Raw genomic sequence first — 16,858 nt, 5'->3', positions numbered from 1 at the left:
GAAGATAGGTATCGAAAGACGTAGTCTGGCGTCGGTGTTTCATGCTTGAGAATCAGGGTCGGAAAATAGTGAAGACCCTGTACCAAGCAGATAATCAGTGCGAATTTGAGACCGATATATGCCAAAAAGCCCAGCGGTTGCAAAAGACAAGATTACAACCGGATTTGGCAATACCGAGACGCCTTGAAGGATTCCATGAAGGTTCAATGAAGGTTAAGCCGGAGTCCAATTCGTGCTTCTGCCATCAGCCCCTGTATAGGATGTGAACTGCACGACGGGCTGTGCCTGCGGATACTCCAGCGTGATATGTATCCTGAGCACAGGTGAACCGTGTTCGCAGAGCACCCGGCATTTGATATGCGTCATGACTAGCGTAAGAGGTGATGATCTTGTCGCCAAAATGGAAAATGCAAGTATAAGTAGAGATGGAGGTTGCTGGAACGAGGTCCGTATCGCGGGAATTGGAAAATAATATATAACAATCTGATGCTTCGAAATTCTGAACCTAGAACGATGATTAACAGGTTGTCTATAAAGGTTAAATTTAGCATTAATCTGTTTCTAATATAAGATTCATGTTTAAATGAAAAAAGAACGAGATCCATTTTAAGAATCATGCCTGAGCACCAGGCTCAGACTACCATTAGTGATATGGCCCCAAAGCATCAACTATATCTATCAGCTCATAATATTAGGATAATAATCACCAACAACAAATTCAATTACTCTTCATTAGCCTCTTGGGTCATGTGATCTAAGAGAACCAGGAAAATATAAACTCAAAACTTGTTTCGCACTAACAAAACACTAGTCAAGATACAAATGAACCAATAACACTAATTCAGAACGTAACGTATGGCCAAGAGTCTATTATCAAGACCCATGTTCGCTGCTCCTAGCCGGTCGTCACTTTGGTCGTGGTAACCAACGTTGTGATAGTCTGAGTTAATGTGAATACACTGAGGCTTAAGCCCATCTGGGAGGCAGAGCTGACCTTGGGAAAGTTATTAAACACGCCCTCGTCGCTGGAACTACTTCGTCGAATGGAAGATGTTGGCGGGGCCTGTTCCGTGACCTGCATGCTGGATGGGTCATAACAGCTGAGAACGAAGCCATTTTTAAAACCTGTAAGCGCAAGAAGATCCCCAATCCTAACAAACGATTTATAACTATTTCCGAGGCGGTTGCAGGTGGAAAAGAAGCCGCCTCACCCCTTGAAGAGGAGGATTTGCCTGCTGAGAGCGTTATAGAGATTGAAGACGAAGATATTGAAGAGGATAGTGATGAGGAGTCCGGTGAAATTGCAGATGAGGATTCAGTACCAATTCGTACATCTTCTGGTAGGGCTAGCTGTATGCTAGCTAGATATTTAGATTGAGCAGATTCAGGGCGTTTTAAAGATATATGGCTTGTTATTTTATAGCTTTAATTGAATTAATTGTGGTGGTGCGAATTTGTAGCATTTATATGGGACGTTTTCTATTTAGGTGTCCGGCAGGTAGGGGTCCCACAGTACTTCATCACCATCTGCATTTGCTATAGCTAATGTATTGACCCAATGCATTACAGAGCATTGTTCTCCACAACATTCCGACGAGACAGACGACAACTATTTCATCAGATTCAAGGCCCACCGAGACGCATGGCGTTAGCAGTTCCTCAACAACTATTACAAGCTAAAACAAGTGCAACTGCTATTCCCAAATAGCGAAGAAGGCTTGGATGAAGAAGAAATAGCGCAGATGGTCTTTCAGATTGAATCAGATATCCGGATCGAAAACGGGCTGGCAGAGCCCGGGAACCTTCCTAACCCCGTCATATGACCATCGGTAGTCTACCCTCCCAGCAAATCCCTCAGCGAGATCAGCGAGTGCGAACCGGGGCCTTACAGTCCGGTTCCAAGAGGTCGATCTGAAGACCTTGAATATGCTTCCCTACCGAGTTCCCTACCGAACTCCAGGCCAGCTCCAGAGTCGACATCGATGCGGAAGCGGAGCCAGTCTCCAGCCGAAGACGACACCCTTGAACCGCCGGCCAAGAGATGAGAATGGACACAACTTCGGTAGTTTCACCAGCAGAACCAAGCACATCCGGCCACAAGAGGAAAAGGAGTCAGTTCGATGAGGCAAAGAGCGCCCGCAAACAGGCACAAGCGGGCCCCAGAAAGAGCAACACAGTTACACAGAGCCGGTCGTCACCAGCTAGTACTAAGGCAAAAAGAGGTTAGCTATAACAAGATAGACAAGGCAGGACGAGGTAGACCGAGGTGAAGTGCTGTGTACTGGTCATCCTGACAGGGTTCGGTGCAGCCAGCGACGACTTCTACGTAACAATTGGAGCATCCCAGCAAAGGCGGGTGAGGCTGCGTGTACTGGTTATCCTAACAGAACCGGGTGCAGCTATGTGGCGTTCCTCAGCCTGTTCATTTCAGTAGAGCAAGTGGCAGATCAGTCCACGAGCCTTGTGGACTGCTGATCCTTGGGTGGATGGATGAGCCTCCAGAACGTGCAGACGGGTCGCGTGTGCTGGTCATCCTGACAGGGTCGAGCGCAGCCAGCGACGTTTCCTCGTTGCAATGTTCTGAGCTTTGATCACAGACAAGGTTGCTCAGGTGAACAGCTCCTATTGCAGCTGAATTGTTCGGACTTCCTCGAGACCGCCCTCGTGGTCCTATCCGTTGACTGGGAGGTAGCGGAAGCTTGACGAAGGTGGGGGGGGGGGGGCGTGGTTTGTGAATCGGCCGTCCTATGAAGAATACTTCGTGTCATTTCTGTATGGATAACCAAGTGCACGAAGGCCGAGTCAGAAGTTCCCAGCACTTATGGACTTGTCATATTGGTGTTTTATCGGAGGCGGTCTATATTGAACTGCGAGATATGTAAATATTTGGACTGCACTTTGTCTAAATCAATATCCCATTTACGCCATGTGCGCCTTTTGTCGCCTCTTCTTCCTTATCCCCTTGATTACAAAAACAAGACATGATTAAGCCCAGAGAAGCGTCGCGGGCAGTAATCAACCTAGTCAAGACACAATGCTTAGGTACTCATCAAGACAGGTTGCCAGGCAAACTAGTAAAAGATTTCCTCATTAATTTCACTACTATAGTATTTTGTAGCCCTGCTGCCCTGCCCCCATGTGCGAATTGGACCTGCCGGAATACGAACGTTCCAGTGCCTCCTGAGCCGCCAAAATGTCCCCAGATGCTGGGCGCCCCTCGCGTCGCAAAAGGCTTTGGCCGTCTCTCTTGGCAGAACATGATCAAGAAAAGCTTAATGAATCAGAATCAATTGCACCCCGCCCCTCCTCACATCTCATGTTCTTCTGCCCGCAAATTCAGCTCCCGATGTCGGGTTGTCAGCCAACGATCCGGGTCCCTTGTACTTCTCGAACCACGCGGAATGACGGGAGACAAGATCCATGGCCTCAGTGTGAGACGACAAATTGGCATGGAAACGGTCATAGATGCACAAATATTGGTAATTACTAAGCGATCAGATTATCCCAAGACCAATAATCACGCGAATTCACTTTATTTAAGACTCGAGTGACGGGCTCCGCCACGAGCGAACCTCGGCCATACGTGATGCTAGTTCCGAACTATAGCCCAGATAGGAACATATCTGCGGGATACTGTTGGCATGTTACTCATCGGCTTCGAGCTGTGAAGAAAGCAAAAGCTATGTACCTTAAAATTCCGCTGGTAATGGATTCGATGAGACACGGGATGAACAGCGGCGGTCTCGCAGTAGTAGGCGGTGCGTGAGGTAAAGGGTGAGACTGTATGTATCTTTTCACGTTGCTGCTGTTACTGTTCAAAAGTCCCCATTGTGGTAGGGTTAAACGAGCTGAGCTTGGTTAGCATTATGAGGCAACAGGAAGCTAGTAACAAGGCATACCTTGGAGAATTGCTTGTGTTGCTTGATCAAGTCGTTGCAGCTGGGTGTCGAGCTGGCATCCATTCCTGCAAGCATGGTCTTCCGGGACGGCCCACAAGGCGATAATCTCGTTGGCAATCTTTGCACCCCTTTTTAGCCGATCTAGATATCTGGAGTTTGAGGATTGCACACAAATGCCCATAATCCTGTCGAGCTCCTCTGGTGCGGCGCGCCCCGAGGCATATAATATTGAGCAGATGGACGCAAAAAGTAGCTCTCGCAGCTCTCTTCCTGGGGTTGCTAGCTTGGTACCATGCCCGAGACGGGTGGTGATGTCAAGCAGATGATTTCCACCAGCGTCTGGGGTCTTGTCCTGGCCAGCACGAGGTGCTAGGCCAAGATCAGCGAGTGCCGGCGTCTCGAGGCGTGCATAAAGTCTGCCTTGCGCTGATACGATTCTGTCCGCAAGTCTTTCCCACCTAGCCTTGGGCTCGTCGTTGATTAACCTTCCCTCGGACGGTTGGTTCGGATCATAGAAGACAACTGAAAAGTCACTGGAGTCTTGAAACCCACGACAACTGCTCGTGTGTTCCATATTGGACACTGGTTAACGCAGATTTGCAGGTGGACATTGTGGTGGTCAAGAGAACCCAATTTGGCACAAGAACGGAAAAGGCGCCCCGCTCCACCTCCACCTGCGGTCAGGCGATCTCCTGCGTCATACCGGAGTCCTAGTTCCTTGGTCAAGAAAGGATCCACTTTAGGCGGGCCCAGGGACATGTGGTATGTTGCTGGCTCTCAATTCTGTACAAAATGGGAATAGCTGAGTGGATCCTCAGTGACACGACAAAATTCTCTCTCAATCAGAGCAGGGAAGGTTGCATGCCTAGTCTGCATTCTCAGGAGGTTGTTGGCTTTCAATTCTGGATAGAAAGGGAATAGCCGGAACTGTGGATACTTCTGGGGATGGAAAGGCCTCGGGGTAAAAGGGGTAAAGTTTGAATTCTGCCTCGGTCTATAACCTCTCCGCCTCTAATGGCCTGAGTGCGGTCTTTTACCGCATCCACCGCAAACAATTTCATTGTCCGGATTGAGGTGTCCACAACCACACTTCCAATCAGCATGATTTACCAAGACCTTTGAATAATAGTGATCGAAAATACGTGTTATTAAACGCCAATATACCCTTAGGGGTACTCACATCCCTGGGCTGTGGACAATCATTGGCATGAGTTGCCACCGTAAAGTTCTTCTTGCTGATGAAGAATAGCCTGGAAGATGCCATATTGAGAGAAGCAGTGGGATGAAAAGTGGAAATATTTGCAAGGACAACTTGGTTCTAGGAGATCGGGATCTGTCGATAGCTTGGAGAGGAAAAAATCGAAGTTGGGAACCTCAAGATTCATGTGCGATGTACCGTTCTATAATACTCATTCCAAGGACCTGGTGGGATCATTTGGGATCGTTTGCAGTTTACCCAAGGGTGCTGACACGTCCGCGGTGATGCCAACGAGAAAGAAAAGCACTCCTCGGGCGAATTCTCAAGTAGAAGACATGTCACAAAGAGCTCTGATCACCTTGAGAGATAACAGCAGAAATAATGCCTGCATTGTGGATGCCCGTCATGCAAAATGAATGCAGGTTGGTCGGAAACCTTGGAAGCCAGGTAAATATCCCCTGCGCTTCACTGTGCTGTCAGCGGAAGGAATCCGAACACATCAAGATCACACGTCCGTAGTCGAAGCAGCCGATTAAGACCTGGAGGAAGAAATCATTCTTCCAGGGTCTGATCCACCATGCTGTCGTTACTTGTCGGAAGTGAGCGTTGGAGGCCGTGCTAGAGGATTCGCAGGCAGCTCCCATCCCACATATGCAGCCATGGCCCAATGGGGCAAATCCCAGTTCCATACACATAGGTAAGGCATTTTCCCAAACGAACAGTCCTTATAATTAACTGTGATATTCACAAGTGCAATTCATATTTCACAGCCGAGCAGACAGCATAGCAGAGGAGACATATGGAAGGCTTGGGTAGGCGGCGGTGGTGGGGCGAAACAAGGCAGCACTTTTAGGTAAACAATCCACGATGGCCGATTCCGAAAGCCGTATGATAGGGCGTTCATGTGTGACTCCGGTTATCTGTGCTACAAACGCGCGTGCACACACACACACACTCTCTTTCTTCCTGCCGCGCGCATGCCTCGTCCTTCGCACATTATTTCCCGCTTCTGCTTCTCAATTCCCTTTGCCTATTCCCGCTGTTTCCTGTCCCTTCTTCTCCTTCGAACATTGTTCTATTCACATCCAGTTGGTTGGAGGTGGCATAGGAGGCGGATGGAAATGGATGTCTAACGGTGCTACAGTATGTGTACGGCTCATTAGTGATGGCAGCAGAGAGCTAGAAGGCCGCGTGAGAGGCGTGGACTGCTGAAGCTTGCGATCTCGGGCCTTGATTCCCTTTCGTGATTCTCTGTTGTGGAAGTGGCTCCTTGCCTTCCTGAGTTCTTGTTCCATCTCGCGTTGGCATTCCCCGCTGGGAAGTGTGAGAGACGGCAGCAGAGGAAATCCAGATTTAGGAAACTTACTTCATTAATTCTTGCAACATCGGGTTGCGTGCTGCTTGAAGATCATTTCTCGCATCTTGTCGTATCTTAATCAAGAGCCCTTGATGTGAGTTTCTTTCTCTTCTATATTTGGATCGTTAGAACAGCAAAAGTGAAGAGAGCCTGGACTTTTTGACTTACGATACCGCGGACGTTTGTTCGTTCTGTACCATCCCGCATTGCAGCCTGAAGAGTCTCTCGCAGTCTCAGACAAGAGAGTTTGATCTCATTCTTCTTATCCGAAAGTTTTGAAGGCATGATGCAATGATAATCTGTCTTTTAACGAGCCTGAGTACAAGCTTATGGTTTCACAAAATCATCGAAGATGATATTTTTGCAAAGCATGCAGAAAGTTGCAAACTGATTCAACCCTGAGTACAAAGCAGACCTTTGTAGTGCATTGGATCACGTAACAGCTATTAATTGCATATGGCACCCCACGTCCACCTTCTCAGCCCATCTTAACTCGAATACAATCAACATAGCAAATGACGCACCAGCTCCTCTCCGTATTGCCCCCACGCTTCGAGCAGAACCCCGAGCCCGAGCTTATCCTTCCAAGATGATCACATGCACTCAAGGTGGATGGGGATGGTACGTGTTAACGAGCGGTGAAATGATGAGAACCAATGGCATCAATGTTATTGCAAGCAGCTTGGATGGACGTATTTGAACCTCTCCACCCGGATACAGCCGCCCCGTATACGGGATCCCGGAGAGACGCCGAAAACAATAGCCAACTTGGTCACGCGCCATGCAGGCCTCTTGCCGCTCCTTATTCCTGTGAGTGGTGTGGAGAAGACCACGGTCGGATGGTCTGCAAAGGGAGAAATTAATAAAGTGTTAATGCAGGATTATCTAGCCTTTGGCTCTGATGATGGCAGATGGATCATGCACTCCCCAACGCATCCTTAACCTGTGATGATCGGGACCATGTTTTGATGTGACAGACATTGCGGATTCCTGCTAAATTGGCAGACTGGAATAAAGATCTCGAGCGCGATTGCTATGACAATCTTGAAGCAAATTATTTGGAAAAGGATCGAGGTGTGAGTGGACTGAGATCCCAGGCGCCCGGTCAAGGCTCTGGGTCTGGATGGGCTGTAAGATTCACGCTATGCAAGTGTCAGACTGCCGCATTCTATCTCGGGAGTAGGGATATGGGACTGGATACCATGTGATAGCGTGAACTTGCTGAGCTGTTGCCCATGATCCACTTGCTAGAAAAAGTTCTTCTCGATGGATGAGTCTGTCTGTTGGCTACAGAGGATACTGAGAGCAAGGAAAAGAAACTGGGCCGGGAAAGGCCAAGCACCCGCCTGGGTCTCGTCAGTGTTATCACTGCTACGACTTGGCGTTCCCGGGCTCTGGCTTGAATTCCGGGCGAGTCAATGCTGCTGCTCAACTGCCCATTGGAGATACCTGCTGGCCGCGCCATGCTGAGCGAGGCGTGCAATTGTCCCTGCAGCTTCTCAATCTCGAGAACGCACACCGCCACTCTGGAGACCACCTCGAGATGTCAGAGACGACCCCAAAGCTTCTAATTCAGAGCCTTCCTGCAGCTCCTGTTACAAGGGCTCTGGTAGAGGGCTTTGAAGTAGCTTCAGTTTTAATGATAATTGCTAAGGGAGTCTAAGGAGTGCTTGAGGTTCCTCCCCCTTTCCTCAGTCAGGGCGTCCTGGCCTCGCCTTCTTATAGACGGCGAGGGTTACATTGGTAGTGATGCCTTGATGCCCAACTGTTCCAGACTCCTGCACGTTGGGTCGACGTGTTCACGAAAGATCGTCGCCAACTCATCGTTGCTGAGATGGTGCCAATTTGCCCCGGCGCTTAACTCGGATGCCATTGTGCTAGGCGCACCCTATCCGTGTAACAGCTCCTTTGAAATCTCTCGTTCCTCATTTCTTGAAACTAAATATAGCCCTCTGTTACTCATACGCCCAAGTAGTCAAAAGCAACTCTCTGAAGAATGAGATATGTATCTATTCTAACTTGCTATATCTTGCAATTCTAACGATAACACTTTATAGCTAGCCACAGCAGGGAAAACTAGTGCTTGGCCTTTTCAAGAGCACTCTGGAACAGTTCTTTCGCCTGCATGATATCAGCATCAGCGGGATGATGAATGAGGCCTCAGCCTGCTCTACTCTTGAAGGCGAAGACGAGCGTTCACCCATCTCAGTAGCAGAGTTGCCAAATTTTCCCGATCCAATAAGCTTTTTGGAACAGTATTCAAGCGCTCCAAATAATTTCTGGCACGGTAAAAGCATCCTCGACTACGGAAGTCTTAACATATCTTAGTCTCTGGAAAAGGCATCCTATTCTCACTCAACCGTGACAGCAATCTATCAGTCACCCCGCGAGAGCGATCTGAAGGGATGGAACTTACCCAATCACAATCCAATTCGAGTAGATGCTCTCGATGAGGAAATTCCACTAGTAGACAACTCACAAGATTGGATACGGGTTGCAATAATGACTCCGCTTCCTAGTAATAAAGGGTTTAAGATGCTATTGAAAAGTGCTCATCGGACCTTGAAAAGGTCTGCATACCTCGAGATTCTGGAGATATACCAGGAGGACGCGCAAGAGTATGCCCTTCATGCTCGCTTCCAGGATGCGGGTTTCAAGTTGATCAGCTATCACAACTACGTTCCCCTTGATGACAGTTTGCAGGGCGAAGCATTCTTCAGCATGGCCTTCAAAGATGAAGCGAGTCGGTACGAAAGGCGTTTTGGTTGATGGCTGGACCTCCATTGGGCTGGATCCCAAAATGCGTATGTTCAACTGTGAGTCGACCACCTTCATCGCGTTCGGCTTATCCATTTCCGTTGCTAATCGGGCAAAGTGTGGTTTATCAGGCGAAGAAGGTCTAGCAGGAGAAGATCCACTACGTACATAGAACTGAGAATATAAAATCTTGACCACCCTCCTATCTGTCCCAGCCCTGAGCAACCTGTCCCTGCCCGAGCAACTGCACCACCTTCCAAAGTCCCCGACCTCTGCCATCAAGATAAACAATATTGTCGTATGTATTGGGATTCTTCCCCCACGGCGATATATACATGCTTACCTGGTCGAGAATAGGAACGAAAGAACATCCCCTTCGACATTTTCGATACTTTCGGCACTCATTATGTTATGCGAGTCATCTTGGTTCGTCAATTCGTGCCACGAACGTGGGCGCAAGCCAAGGTGGCGTTTCCTTGCTCCGACTCCCCTACGCCAAGTTAGATACGCTCAGCAGATTCGGAGATCTACAGAAATCTGCCGCTCCGATGTAGCATATTCGGTCAGATAGCAACTTTGAAACCCGTATTCAAGGCTTTATCAGAGAGTAGGCGCTGCGCCACTCAAGCACTGCTATGCCACAGCTGCGGGGAACAATAACAGGAAAAGTACAACTATTGCAAGAGCAATAACTAAGGAGAAACGTATGAGCTGAGCACGTGGAAGTGGCTGAATGAGTATTGAGATTGAATCTATCTAATACAAAAGGAAGATCTTCTAAGTAACTAAACCAGGCTCTGAGATGGTTTATGAGGAGACCAAAACAGAGAGTTAGGATTAAATATGCCTCATTTTTCATACACCCCCCATCTGACTGATCAGATGTGCCAGAAAAGTGAGTCTTTTGTAGGGTCCCTGCAGATGCGTTTAAGCTTATGTGGGCGCGTTTTACAGTTGCTTTGCCTCCTTCCAGTTCTCTTTCTTTTTCAACTAGCTCTTTTTCCATCTATTTTCAAGGTTTTTGAAAGCTTCTGCACGTTAATATGCCTCTTCTAGTTACTCCAGATTTCTCGTTAGGCGAGTCTAACGTTTCTATTCCTCTCAGCGAGCTCAGTATAGCTATTTCCAATAATAGCAACTCTGCTGAGAGCAAGATCTATATAGCCTCTTCTAGTTCTTCTCCCGATGTAAAGACTGATGAGGATTCCTTGAATGCAAATCCTAGCTCCTCTGCTAGTATATCTGAGTTGCATAGTAGTTTCTCGATAGCTATAGAGAAGAGTGCAAGCTCTGTTCAGCCTGTCTTGATTCCAACTGCTAGTTAGCATTCTCTTTCTGATATGAGTATAGAAAAAGCTGCTTAGGAATTGATATAAGCTGAACTGATTGTTCTTGTTTCCAGGGATGGCAGTCTGGCCTGCCTGCTTCAAGTTCTTAAGCTTCAGTCGAATCGTCTGCTGCTTGTGCTAATACTCTGATTTTGCATTCTTCAGTTGATAATATCTCCGATTCAATTAGTATTAGTCTTTCCAAGCGCTCTAATGCTAGTTCTATAGAGATTTCTAGCTTGTTTATCAATGATAATAACAATAATGATGAAAACAGCTCTATACTTCTTTAGGAGGCGCTCAAGACTGTAGATTCGCACTGCTTTTTCTTCCAATGTTTACCTAGCTAACCCTTTTTCAGGCTTTCAGTAGCTTTTCAAATTCTGAGCCAGTTGCAACAAGGCTTGTTACCGAGCAGAGTATAGCTTGTTTGAGATCCTAGGATGCATTAATGCAGAAGCTTCAGCAGAAGCGCTTCAATGTGGCTGCTGGAGACGCTGCTAAGTTGAGAACTCCTTGGTTGCAAGCCAAAAAGACTTTTCCAGTAGCTATTCCTTCCAGTACTCCTGCTGCAGATTCCTCAAAGAGCTAAGATAATGCTTTCTGAAGTGCTATTCGCAATATTCCATACATTAGCTATATCAAGAGTCTAGCTGCAAGCAGCTCTAATAGTTTCTATTATAATCAGAAGAACTTATCTGCTGCTTACTATGCTCAGTATTTGAAGAATTACAAGTATATTCCAGTTCCTTTCTACCTTATGCCTTTTGTAAATAAGCTTTATATAGCTAAGCATACATTTACTTCTGCTGAGAAGATGGATGCTCCTATGCTCTCAAAAAAAAGAATGCGCGCTGGAGTAAAGAAGGAAAACTCCACTCTCAATCTTGCTCCTCTGGAAATCCGATCCAAGCATGCTGTATAGGCTTAGAAAGCTGCTCTTGAGCATTTTGAAGCAGGCAAGTTCTCGGAGGTTAATAAGCTGCAGAAGCAGATTGAGGCGCTCATGAAAGAGCATAATATGCTTCTTGCTGAGCAGAAGGCTAATCATAAGGAAGCAGTTTTATGCTCTGCTAAGAAGAGGAAGGCTGTAATTTTAGCTAAGAAGAAGGGAAAACAAGCTGCTATTCAATCTGTCTTGCGCTCTATTGATAATTATTCTGTTGAATCTTACTGTAAATAGCATCTGAAGCATAAGAAAGCTAAAGCTGATATTAAAACAGTGCTAGCTACTCTTTACTCTCTACTTAAGAAGTAAGCTCTGTTTAAGCTTAGATATGCTCTAAGCTTTAGTAGATGATTGGATTTTTTTGTAGTTAAGTTCTTTGGTTCATTATTTGATAAAAACTGTATGCTTAGTTTGCATATTTCTGAATAATATTTCTAAGCTATAAGCTCTTGTTTTTAATTTTAATAAATGAAATTCAGTAATTAAAAGCATTTAAAAGAAGCTAATATAAGATCGAATTACTTATTTATATTTCTTTAGATTTCTTCTTAGTTCTCTAATTCAAAGCATAGCTAATATTCTGAAGATTGAAAAGCACTCTAAAGTATTCGAATTGCGCTCAATTGAGATTCTTAGTCAGTTTATTAGCTAGTATGCTCTGTATTAGCATATATGAGATCTGGAATTTGCTCTTTTGAAACTCCTACTTGAGCTACATTTAGTATATATTTATATAGCAAAGCTTTGTATTTATTCTTTCATGCTTTATAACTATCAGCTGTATAGCTTGTTAATTATTACAGAAGATATTTCAGAGCTTGCTAAGATTTAAGATAAGATTTTGAAAGAAGCGTTATAAGGCGATCGTTTCCTTAGCTGTAGCTAAGAGAGCGTATAGTTCAGCCTCTGTAATTGAGATGATTACTAGGCTTTGCTTTATTACTTTCTATTATATAGAATCTCTAAATAAGCTGAAGATATATTCTTGTAAGGATTTTCGGTTCTCTGCATCGTTAGCAAAGGAAGTATCTTTAGCAATTAGCAGAGCTTAAGCCTTAGAGTAGCTTTCTCTATACTGAATTGCTAGAAATCTCGTTCCATACAGGTAACAGATTACTCTGTTTGCTTATTCCAGATGCTTTAATCCTGGATTTATCAAAAATCTGAAGAGAAGAGTGCATGCAAAAGCTATATCTGATCTTATCATAATAGCAGTATACAGAATCGATTCAATCTTCTCCTAGTACTTCTTGATTTAATCTTTTAATGCTTCTTCTTTTCATTTAATAAGCTTTTCAAGATTTAGAAGCATTGGAAGTATTAAAGCTATATTAGCTGCAAGGCTAAACTTGTTAGCTATTTTCTCAATGTATACATTATAAATCAGACTAATTATACAGTTAGCTTTATCTCTGATGATTCGAACTCTTAAGAACTATTCCGCTGCTCTCTGATTCTTTATCTTATATATTTCGAAGATCCCTTTCTTTACTCTGCATATCTTTAATATCTGATTCTGCGGATAGAATAGCAGAATATTATCTACATAGAATAGAATAATCAGCTTATTTGCTTTGTTAATAAATATACAGAGCTCTTCAGTTGAGGATGTAAAGCTGAGATTTCGCAGAGTTGAGCAGAAGTGCCTGTACCAGAGTACTAGCAAGTTCCTCAGACTGTATAGTGCCTTTTCCAGAAGCATAATTTTCTCTTCTTCCTTAAATCCATTAAGCAGCTTACAGAAAATACTTTCCTAGCTTTTCCTGCTAGTATTCAGAAATGCTCTGATAATATTCATCTAGTTAATCTCTAGATTAAAATATGCTGCTATAGCTATAAGTATGCAAAAGAAGCATGCAGCTAGCATTGCTGTATACATATCTTGAAGATTGCTTGCTTTTTGCAAATCTTCTTGCATATAGATTCGAGCTTTGAATGAGATTAAGTAATTATTCTTATCAAGTTTGTATCTATATATTCATTTGAATAGCAGTAGCTTCTCTTTAGCTTTTCTATGCTCAAGAGTCTGCTATACCCTTTTGTTAACCAGTCTCTGGATTTCTAATTGCATTGCTTTCTACTACTTAGTATAGAAAGAACTGTTTCATGCTTCTTTCCAGATTCCAAGTTTGAGTAGTAGTTATTTATGATGCTTCTTTTCAGCTGTTGCTAGCTCTATAACTTGCTAAAGAGCATCAAAGTGCTTTTGCTGCAAGTGCAAAGCTTCTCTGCATATAGAGTTTGCTTCAAGTATAGCAGCTGCAACCATACTGTATATAATCTGAAAACGCTTATTCCATATTCTGATTGCTTCCTTTAGCTAATCAAGCAAAAAGGTAGCTATAAGATTTATTAGAGCTATTTAGCTTGTTACAAAGGCTGTAGCGAATAACTCTTAATATTGGCAAGCTTTATCAATTGGTTTCTATGCTCTGTCTGAACGCTATATGGATTGAGATTCATAGATCTCATTCCTTATTTAACAATGTCTGATTAAAGCCTGATCAGGCTTATACTCTTGCGCTGCAGTGTCAGGGTAAAAAGGGCACACAAGTGAGGTGAAGGGGTGTGAGCTGCTCCCAAGCCGCTCTGTTGATGCTTCCATTCAAAGGGACTACTGAACCTATCTCCCTCCTCCTCTTTTTCGCTGCTGGATCTGTTGTTCCCCTTTCCCTTATGTACACAATTGGCCTGGACTAGATGGGATAACAATAGCCTGATGGCTATGCAGCATTGTATGAGAGCGCTGCTTCAGAGCGAAGCTCTCGCAGCAGCCCTGGACCGCCACCAGGGGTTGCAAGAGCTACCTATTTCCTTTGTGCGCATACAAGCCCTAACAGAATCCTCCCTCTTCCAGGTTCCTATCCCCAGGAACTACGCGCCCGAGCTGCTCTCATACAGACCCACAGATCCCTTCATACTTGTTAATAGTCCTCTCATCAGTTAGTTCTTGTTATCGAGATGCCCCGCTCTAGAGAGCCAAGTTTCCCTCCGCTGATAAGTCATGTAATGTCGTGAAGGTTGCCCCAGCGCTAGCGCAGCGCAGATGCAGCATGATTACGAAGACTGCGCAGCTTAGCATAGTTGTTCATGCTACTGCAATCTCGGAATAGCTTCTAGAGCTAGATAACAGGGTTGCCTGGGGTGCATGCGCTAGTAGAGCACTATTGTTCCTTATTTCGCTCTCATGCCTAAACCCCCCTCTCTTTCTGTTTTTCCCTTTTCTCAGCTATTACAGCAGCAGCAGCAGCAATAACAATAACAATAGCAGCAACAGTATGATACGTATATCTCTACTCTCTGAAGCATTGCATAGAAGCTGATTCATTGCAGATGTCTTCTTTTACTGCTATCAATGCATCTGGAAAGGCTATACTGGCCCCTGAGGTCTCTGAGAGTCAGACTGCCCCTGAGGCCTCGGAGGCTGGCAATGCCTCCTCCGGCGCTGTTAACGCAGTGCCCCCTTCTCGCCACCCTCTGCTCTCGGGTGCTCCTGCTGCTCCCGCATCCTCTCCCTCTCGTAGCCGCTGCAGCGGTCAGCGTGATGGCTGCAAGACCCCCGCCAGCAAGAAGCGCAAGAGAGCCTCTCCCTCGCTCTCGCTCTCTCTCTCGCCCCCCCTCAAGTCTTCCGAGACTCCTGCCCCAGAAGCCCCGCCTCCCATCACTCTCACAGCTTTCATAAGTACTCATATATATCATATATACAGCGCTGCGCTAACATTGCTAAGCTATTAAGAGGAAGAAGATCCCTGAGAAACCGGATACAGTACATTCCCCCGCTGGCTAGTGCCAGGAATGCATGCATTGCTGCATTCAGAAGCTTGAGATTCAGTATCGGAATCAGTTAGATGCGCTAGTTTCCTTGCCTTACAAATCCTCATATTGATTCATTATAGGCTCCGGTGCTCATTGTTTTCAGTATGCTTGCAGCAATTACTCCTGCCAGCTCATAAATAGTATTACCCCTGCTCCCTCTTATCTTTCGCGCTGCTTACAAGCCATTATAGCTTTCTTACAAAGCAGATTTAGCTCTGAACAATATCTGCTCTTTTAATCGGAAGCTGACTAATAAGAACTTGCAGGATATCCTCCAGCTGGTGCGCTCTATAAACGCTGCTCCTGCACCGGTAGTTAGCGCATTTCCTGCCTCTGTTATGAGCGGAGAGTTGATGTTGCTGCTTCAGTGCAGTATTAGCGCTCTGGAGATGCTAGCTGAGGCAGCTTGCAAGCCTTCTGAAGCAGCTCCTGAAGAGGAAGAGTAACCTCTTTAAAAACCCTGGATAAGTAAGCGCGCTTTTACAGCATGGGAAATAACTAGCACTGATTGCTATAATGCAGGGGCATTGCTAACTTTCTGAGTAGATGAGCTATATAAGAATTTTTAGTTTTCCAATCAAAAACTAAGCAGCTTCTGCACTGCATTATTACTGCTTTAATTGTACTTTGTATTCTTTGATTAATAATCCATTGTTAATAAATGCTTATAGTTCTCATAAATTCTTATTGCTGCTATATCTCTTTCAATATATAAGGAATTAGCAGTTCCTAAATAGCTCTCAGTATACTAGAATAGCTTCCATCTTCTAATGCACCTCTTTCTTAAGATTGATATTAGAATGCGCTTCAAGCTCTTCTCTATCTCGTTTATTAAAATTCTTCAGAGCTATAATTAGAAAGATATTATAAATCTTATATTTTGCTAGCAATTCGAGCTTATATGCTAGTTTATATACTTCTACAATCTCCAGCATTTGAAAAAAGCTAAGATATTTATTTGCTAGTTTATTATTAATGCTTTTTTAGCATAAATGCTTAGCTGAAACGAGAATGAGATTGCTAAGAGAGAATCTTTTATTAGTATAGCATTTGTTATACTACTTAGTATATACTTATCTTGCATAATTGAAGCTTTCCTAAGCCTCTTTATAAGCTTTAGCAAGGTTTTTGAGCTGCTCTGAGATCTTAGGAATGTAGCTTGAATGCTGTATATTAATATCTATTGATTTTATTAGTTAGAATCCGTAGAGCAATATAGCAGATAATAATCCTGTTCTGCTATAGTTTGCGCTGTTATATGCTGCTTGTATAAGGGATAGATGCTGCACTCAATCTGCTTAAGAAAGGCTGCAATAAGTATAGAGGTATTATTCGAGATTCTAATTCTGCTGCTTAATCTATTCATCTATTTGAAGATAAAATGCAGTACTTAAGCGCTGCTTAATCTCCAGATGAAAGCAGAAATTAATTCAGAAGTAGCTTATAAAGAAGCTCCTTCTATTTAATATAATACTCTCAGAAATGCTATAGAACTGATATATATACTATAGTATGATATCTGCTAAGCTGCTACTTATAAGCTATATTATTATT

At 44.5% G+C, this 16,858-nt stretch overlaps 2 protein-coding genes across 2 annotated transcripts; both read right to left on the bottom strand.

The window, feature by feature from the left end:
• Positions 1 to 3,468: 3,468 nt before the first annotated feature.
• On the bottom strand, positions 3,469 to 4,487 carry M406DRAFT_104602 (uncharacterized protein). Its single transcript, XM_040915108.1, has 3 exons — positions 3,900 to 4,487; positions 3,689 to 3,848; positions 3,469 to 3,633 (listed from the first exon to the last, which is right to left on the bottom strand). The coding sequence occupies exons 1-3, from the start codon at positions 4,471 to 4,473 to the stop codon at positions 3,537 to 3,539; spliced, it is 831 nt and encodes a 276-aa protein (XP_040771077.1). The 5' UTR covers positions 4,474 to 4,487; the 3' UTR covers positions 3,469 to 3,536.
• Positions 4,488 to 8,624: 4,137 nt separating this feature from the next.
• On the bottom strand, positions 8,625 to 9,616 carry M406DRAFT_335297 (uncharacterized protein; the record flags this gene model as incomplete). Its single annotated transcript, XM_040921023.1, has 6 exons — positions 8,625 to 8,697; positions 8,871 to 8,899; positions 8,934 to 8,969; positions 9,035 to 9,315; positions 9,376 to 9,455; positions 9,555 to 9,616. The coding sequence occupies 6 exons, from the start codon at positions 9,614 to 9,616 to the stop codon at positions 8,625 to 8,627; spliced, it is 561 nt and encodes a 186-aa protein (XP_040771076.1).
• Positions 9,617 to 16,858: the final 7,242 nt, after the last annotated feature.

This window comes from Cryphonectria parasitica (assembly GCF_011745365.1).
Source record: "Cryphonectria parasitica EP155 unplaced genomic scaffold M406scaffold_11, whole genome shotgun sequence".
Lineage (NCBI taxonomy): Eukaryota > Fungi > Ascomycota > Sordariomycetes > Diaporthales > Cryphonectriaceae > Cryphonectria > Cryphonectria parasitica.
Note: the sequence above shows the minus strand (reverse complement) of the source record. Positions and strands in the feature narration are given on the sequence as shown.

Excerpts from the sequence above, each read along its gene's own strand:
- M406DRAFT_104602 (XM_040915108.1), bottom strand. The coding sequence starts at position 4,473 with ATGGAACACACGAGCAGTTGTCGTGGGTTTCAAGACTCCAGTGACTTT. Across the intron at positions 3,849-3,899 it reads AACACAAGCAATTCTCCAAG|CTCGTTTAACCCTACCACAA; the intron begins GTATGCCTTGTT and ends AACCAAGCTCAG. Across the intron at positions 3,634-3,688 it reads ATTACCAGCGGAATTTTAAG|TATCCCGCAGATATGTTCCT; the intron begins GTACATAGCTTT and ends ACATGCCAACAG.